At 42.4% G+C, this 7,500-nt stretch overlaps 1 protein-coding gene and 1 pseudogene across 2 annotated transcripts in view; one reads left to right on the top strand and one right to left on the bottom strand.

The window, feature by feature from the left end:
* The window catches only part of LOC310800175 (exosome RNA helicase MTR4-like), a gene marked incomplete at its 5' end in the record, with an annotated part of 33,110 nt that extends 29,456 nt beyond the window's left edge, over nt 1–3,654 (top strand). The window contains 2 exons of the mRNA XM_083662759.1: nt 1,724–1,828; nt 2,516–3,654. Of these exons, the coding sequence (XP_083518885.1) occupies nt 1,724–1,828; nt 2,516–2,568 (158 nt within the window). The 3' untranslated portion in view covers nt 2,569–3,654. The remainder of the gene's footprint in view (nt 1–1,723; nt 1,829–2,515) is intronic.
* LOC310800051 (phospholipid phosphatase 1 pseudogene) lies at nt 3,140–6,245 on the bottom strand (annotated as a pseudogene). Its single transcript has 3 exons — nt 6,240–6,245; nt 5,585–5,761; nt 3,140–4,969 (listed from the first exon to the last, which is right to left on the bottom strand). The product of its transcript is annotated as a phospholipid phosphatase 1 pseudogene (transcript).
* Nucleotides 6,246–7,500: the final 1,255 nt, after the last annotated feature.

The raw sequence follows: 7,500 nt of genomic DNA, 5'->3' as shown, positions 1-7,500 counted from the left end.
CGGTTCAGATCAGATCAACTTCAGTCCTCCTGATCCTCCTCCTGCTTTGTGCTGTAGCTCTGACTCCCAACAATGATCCAAGCTGTCAAATACAGCATATGTTGTAAGCAGGAAGTGATGCTGAGTTAAGGAAGCTGGCGAGTATTATTGGCAATGCTTGTGGGAATGGGAGGAGTTAAAAAAAAATCCAATTGACAATTCTCTAGTCTATTTTGATAGCTTTCAAAGTAAATGTTTTTTATATTACTTAGTTGGAGAAACATATCCCTGTTACTCAAATGTGGTGTGTTTTGTGTGCATGTTTGTTTGGCAAAGGGGAGAGTGAGCTGTGGTTGTTAGCCACAGTGATGAATACAATGTTAGTTTCATTTAACCCTCAATGAACCAAAAATGTTGGACCGCGCTCCAAGACCTCCACATTCTCCTATCAAACATTCCGTGTTTCACAGTGTGAATCCTGCTAGTAGGGCATTCACGACTAGTAAAACCACTAGTCGACACTGTGCTTAGTAGTCGACTACGGTAGTCGTTTTTTTTTTATCTTTAAGAAAGAACATGAGGTATTTACACGACATACATGGACTATCATATCCCATATCCCCCACAAAGAACATCAAAACACAACAAAACAAGAAAACTGCATAAGATACACAATAATCCAAGAACAAACAAGACTATTGGACAAACAACCAAACAAAAACAATGCATTCAAAGTAAATACGGTACATAGATCTTGCCCCTGTTGGCAGCTAGGAAATGCATAGCTTTAAATTGGAAAGCATCCAATCCCCCAGCTGTAGTTCACTGGTGGAATGAACTCTCAAGCTACCATACGTTGGATACCATTTACTACAAGAGCAAAGGCAGATTCTTAGACATCCCCAAAATATGGCAACCACATACAGAGTTTGACTTTAAGAACTTTTTACCCCAGTGTCATTAGGCTTATCAGGATAGGAGTTGAATGCATTGTTTTTGTTTGGTTGTTTGTCCAATAGGCTTGTTTGTTCTTGGATTATAGTGTATCTTATGCAGTTTTCTTGTTTTGTTTTGTTGTGTTTTGATGTTCTTTGTGGGGGATATGGGATATGATAGTCCATGTATGTCATGTAAATACCTCATGTTCTTTCTTGAAGGAACACTCTGCCCATTTTCAACCAGCTTTGTATCATTAGAACATATAGTATATCAGAAAACTGTAAACTGTTTTGAAGTCTGTCATTTAATTTGACAGTTATTGAGTGTTAAAGTGTGGACCAGTGACATCACTGGTCCACACTAACTCAAATTAATAACTCATTAACTCAAATCAACTCTCAATAACTGTCAAACTAGATGAATGATGAAGAGTTTGACAGTTATTGAGAGTTGATTTGAGTTAATGAGTTATTAATTTGAGTTAGTGTGGACCAGTGATGTCACTGGTCCACACTTTAACACTCAATAACTGTCAAATTAAATGACAGACTTCAAAACCGTTTACAGTTTTCTGATATACTACTGATGTTCTAATGATACAAAGCTGGTTGAAAATGGGCGGAGTGTTCCTTTAAAGATCAAAAAAAAAAAGACTAGTCGACTACCTTTAGGGACGACTAGTCGACTAGTAAAATTCACTAGTCGTGAATGCCCTACCTGCCAGTAGCATTAACGTTATCTAGTTAGCCTTTTGCTCTTACTGTATCCACACACTAAGCCCTGGTGTGGCTCTGTCTCTCTGCAGGGAGCATCATTCGCTGTATGCGTCGCCTGGAGGAGGTTCTGAGACAGATGTGTTCTGCAGCCAAAGCCATCGGCAACACTGAACTGGAGAACAAGTTTTCTGAGGGTAAGAAACCTTGACAGCCCAGTCAACCCATTCCACAACCTTCAACCTACGGTAGTTTTAAACATGATCCACCCATATGCCAATACATACAGTCACCATCCCTTCTTGGCCTATCCACCTTATCCACCCTTACTGTACAAATAATTGTGGGTACAAGTTCCGGTTTAACGTGACTTATTGTTGCAGCTTGCCATTTCCGTTGTTATACTCTTTGGCTGCAGAGCCGAATTATAAACCGGAAACTGGAGGACGTTATAAAAGTTATAAATATAGTCACGCTATAAACAACTAACCAACGCTGGGAGTCCGTATGGAAACAGTGTTAACTCGAAATGGTTAAAAGTTAAATCAATTTGGTCATTTAGTGGCATTTTACTGCCATGTCACATAGCTAGCTAGCCGCTAACATTAGCCACAGTAGGCACTGCGCTCTTAAAGGGATATTTATCGACGAGATTTTTGCCAAGCTGGACCTGATTAGTGATTTGCGCCGTTCGCCCGGACGGGTGTCAAGCTGTCAGCAACGAGGCTGGGAGGATCACACCGGAAGAAAAACGCATAGGCATCATGGCCGCTAGAAATAAGGTGGATAGACTTTGGAAAAAGTACTTGAGTCTGTTTGAATTTCGTGCCCAGCTATAAATGTTGTGGTTAACATTTCATTCATGTATTTCTGTCTCTCTGTAGGAATCACCAAGATCAAGAGGGACATTGTGTTTGCTGCCAGTCTCTATCTATAATTGCCTTAACACAGCGTCCCAACACAGGATGGCCAATGACTACGGGAGGTTCATTAGCTGTCTGTGACCTTATTGTAGAGACACTGCGGAAACCACGCCCAAAACGGGGGAAAACACAAACTCCCGTCCAATCCTGGCATTCTCCTATGTCGCGTCCAACTTACTTGATCGACAGCAACATCCACATTTTTCTTCTCGCCAATTATCAATGGCTTCCTCGTTTTGCTCGGGAGTACAAAAAAACTTTAACTGGCGATTTTTTTACATTTTGTTGTCTGCGCAGCCCACCACACAACAGCTTATAGCTATGTTTAATACAAGGAATATGACGCTGGTGTATGGAAGTGAACGGAGAGCTTTCCCCCCGTGATGGACGTGGCCTTTTTCATGCAGTGTCTCTATGGAGACACTATCTGAAATAGTGATCATTTTATTCATTATTACCCACCAGTCGATCCCCAGTCCTCTCCGTTCCTCATTGTTGTTAAACTGGGATCAAGTTCTGTGGTTTCCAAATAGATGAGTGTGGTTTTCTTCATCACTCGAAGAAAATCATTTTTGCACCCTCAGATCTACTTCATGGCCTCTTGCCTGAATTTTGTTATGTCCCGGAAAATGTCTGTGAATCCAGTTCAAGAAGAGATCCTGGGTGTATGTTGTTGACTGGAGAGTAAGTGTTTCACGTCACAGATGACTGGATAAGTGTGTGACATGTTCGTTAGTTCACATAATTTAAACCTGTGTGAGAAAGTAAACTATTTTGTCATTTATATGTGAATTCATCTATCATGACAAGAATTCATTGAGCATTTAGTTTTTGTTGCCCCCATTCAAGTGGTACATCATGACTACGGTCATATATCGGAGAAAATAAACAATATAGGCCATGCTTTAATTTGAAATGATGGCTTTTATCTTGACAATACAGGAAACACTTATACATTTCATTTTTGCATGTTCATGGTAATAAGCAAAATGGCTTTTATTCTTTTTCTCATTCTTTTCTTCTTTTGTTGCCGTCAGAGCAGAACATAGACATTTGTACATAATATTTGTAACAATTTTCAATAAAAGTCTGTATAGTGATTTTTCTTTTCTTTTTACATTACAGAGGTGATACAAAAGTAAGGTCGTCTTGTACAGGTTTATATTAGTTCTGAGATGCATACACAGGGAGCTGTGCTAGCAGCAGTCCAGCAAAGGCAACACGCGACTCAAACTAGCAATCTTGTTGTCCAATTCTCTAACCTAAAAGACAAGATGGAGATGATGTTTCGTTCCTTCATGGTGAGGTTAGAAGGTTGGAGAATTGGATCGCAGTGACAGTGGCCTAGAGTCAGCAACTCCAGATGCGGAGCTTCAGCTTCTGTTTCTTATGGTATATTCCTATGCCTCTTATGTTTAGATGTTTATATTGTTTCCCTACCCGAGTATGAGCAACTGCAGCATGACTCAATTTGCCCTCGTGGATCAATACAGTTATTCTGATTCTGAATACTGGTCCAAGATCAGCTTTAGTCTCCAGAAGATGAACACCTTGAGTAAGTTTCCTTTCATATTTAGAGCCCTTTTAACATTGGACCGAAGACGATACATTCTCAGTAAAAGTTGTGAAACTCATAACTCTTACTTAGTGTTGGAGTTAACATAAAACTGACCCTAAAATCAGCATCTTGAGCAGAGTGACTGACTCCAGGTAGGGAAAAGCACAAAGCAAGGTTACATTCACAGGATTCCCACCCCTCCTCCTCTCTCCCCCCTCCAGCAGTGGTCAGTCCCTTTAGTGGGCGCATGCAGCTAAGTCTTCCCACTGGCAGTAGGTAGGCTACATGTTATGGTTTCCGTCCTTACAAAAATCTCTACCCCCCCAACCTACATTTCAGTCTAGATCTGAAAGGATCGGATGGGTCTAAGCTTATCTCGCGAGTCGCCGCACTCCCTCCAGATGGGGAACTGAAAGAACAAGGCAGCAAATTTTGCAACCGTTTTCGAAGTCTTTTTAAAGTCTGGGGTGTGGTGTTACTTCCAAACATGTTTGTGCATCTCGCCTCTCTCACCCATTTACATTGCGATGCACACTTTTCCACTAGCTGACATGACTTGAGAAGCGAGGCTGGGCCGACGGGCGCTTATTTACAACAATACTGTGTTGTAGATCCATGCACAGGGTGTTAGATGAGAATACGTGTCGGGTGAAAAGGCTTAGAGAGAGCTGGCGTCCAGACCAGGGTGTGCGTTTGGACTGGGCAGATGGAGGCGTCCTCCTCGCCTCTGGTTTAGCTTAGTTGGGGCTGTCAAAGTTCCCATTGGTCGGCGAGGTCTCCTGGAGTGTGGTGTGGGGGATCTCGTCCTCCTTCTGGGGCTCCACGCGCTTCTTGAAGAAGTCGGACACAAAAAAGACCTGCAGAACACAGAGAGAGAGAATGGGAAAGTGACATTAAAAAAAAATGCAGGTACTACAACAGTGATACTCAACTTGCAGCCCATGATAGGGTGCAGAGTGGCCCCCTGACCATTTCTAATTCACAATGTGAACCCTAACATGTAATAAAGTTTGACTGAGAAAATTGTCAAATAAATAAATTAAAATAAAATAAATAAATTGTCAAATACCGCCCTCTGCTCGCCACCCAGGCACTTATGTAATTAACTAACTTAACTTAACCTAACTAACGTAACGTATCTTAACGATCCTGTGTGCATGAAATTGTCAAGACTAAACTGACACCCCAAAAACCTACAATCAGCTACAGAAAAAATTATGTTTGTTTATTAACTGGCCCCTGGCCTCCAATCATTTTACAAAAGTGGCCCCTGGGCAAAGCAAGTTGAGTATCCCAGTACTACAAGGTGCTCTCCAGGAACTACAGTTTGAAAGCCTTTTCATAGATGGAAAGTGGAATAATAACGCCGACTAATTTGCATCCGTATCCTGTTTAACAGCAGGGCGATAAATCCAGAACCCACAGTGCGTCAAATGCAAAAGTTAGGGTGAAGTGCAGTGACAGGTACTTACCACCAGGATAGCCATGAGCGCTCCCTGCAGCAGACCTGTCAGCACATCGCTCCAGTGATGTTTATAGTCAGACACCCGGGACAGTCCTGTGTACACCGACGCAGCGATCAGGAAAAACTGGATTGTGGGTCTCAGTAGCCGGGCCCATTCGGCCTGGAGTCTCGCCTGGAGGTAGAGCTGAGGGAGACACACAGGACAACGAGGGTTTGAATGAAATATAGAAAAGCTATGTTTACAGTTCCATAATAAGAATGTGTCCCTTGTGTAAAAAAAAAGGGAGAGAAGGCATGAGGTTCAGGGGAAAATGCAGGAATCCTCAAGTTAAATTCAACCTTTTTTAAGAATTTTTCCAAGACTTCAACGCCACTTTTGTCACATCAGGGTGTAAATCACAAGTTTCATCAATACAAGTTATCGATTATTTGGACGACGATACGATATTTGCTGATATCACAAAGTCTGCCACGATACATTATCGATTCAATGCCAGGGGTCTTGGATCAATATGGGAGGATTTCATATGCTCATGTAACACCATCAGGACAATAGCTACAAACTGTAATACCTCACAAATGGCAATTAAGACTTTTTAAGACTTTTTTTTTAAGGGCCTTAATTTTCTAGCTAGCACCACATACTCAAACCACAATTGTACCTTCATAAGCTTTGTCATATAAGGTGGTATTCATACGCTGCCAAAATGAAACCTTTCTTACCAGGTTAAGGAAATGTAGGCTGAAGTGTGTTCGCCACAGTCTTTTCTCACAGCACTAAAACGACGTGTGGAGAGAAGTCTGGCACTATGCTTTTCTTAAATTGCCTGTTACTGACTATCTGATCTCGCACCCACAATGTCCTCCAGTTTTTTTAATCCTGTCTGTCACTAACTGTAAGGGTGATAGACCTTTTTCACAACTGAAAAGAGTGAAGAAGGAACTGGTCAGGTTGTGGAATGTTTTGTTCTCTTTGAATTGGGGATTTCAAATCGCCTACACATTGCGATACATTTCACAGATTGAGTGGACCATCGGGGGATCCTGGGTCCTGATCCCCAGGTTGAGAACCACTGCCCTAGGGCACCACACTATCCACGCCTGGTTTCAGTGATATGCAGATGACTCACTACCTGATGGTCAACCAACTGTCATGTTCCCATTTTCCAGCCATTGCAGCTGCTCCCATTACAATGTTGGAGATTATGACACAATTTACAGCATTTACCATTTACAGCACATCATCTCATCTGTGATAATCTTCTTATTTTTACCACACTGTCTCCACAATTGTACCTGGACAACTTCCCCCCGCTGCTAGGGTTGCCAACAGTCCCGTATTAGCCGGGACATCCCGTATTTGGGTCAAAAGAGACGTGTCCCGTACGGGACGCCACTTGTCCCGGGTTTAAGGGAAGAGGCATATACTGTATATTGTGACCTGTCTGTCTGCTTGCCTGTGTGTTTGCGTGCTGTATGAGATAACGCGAAGGGCGCTAGGACCCTGGGGGTGCCGGCGTGCCGCAGCACACGAGAGCACAGAGCGTGTGTGTGTGTGCGTGTGTGTGTGTGTGTGTGAGACTCTCAGGTGGGCGCGGCTATATTCTCTGGCAGCGTGTGGTGTGCCACAATCACTCATGGGGAAAAATGAGCGCACGACGTGAGCATGAAAGAGATGGAGACGGCGATGCGGGCGTGATCAACTCATTTTTGTCCATGGACCACATAATAACACACCCAAAGTATTATCTTATCAAATCTGTCTGTACATGTATGTGCACTACAGCAGTTATGCCATCTTCTTTAGTGTGTGATTATTTTCAAAGTCACATTTGAAAGACCAGATTCAAATCACGCATTTTCAAACCTTTCAATATTATGTGAAATGTTTCTCTATCAAGGGAAATGGCAATAACAGCTAGT

Source organism: Poromitra crassiceps, assembly GCF_964638095.1.
Source record: "Poromitra crassiceps genome assembly, chromosome: 29".
NCBI classification, from domain to species: domain Eukaryota; kingdom Metazoa; phylum Chordata; class Actinopteri; order Beryciformes; family Melamphaidae; genus Poromitra; species Poromitra crassiceps.
The sequence above is the reverse complement of the archived record's forward strand: the minus strand, read 5'-3'. Positions and strand labels throughout refer to the sequence as shown.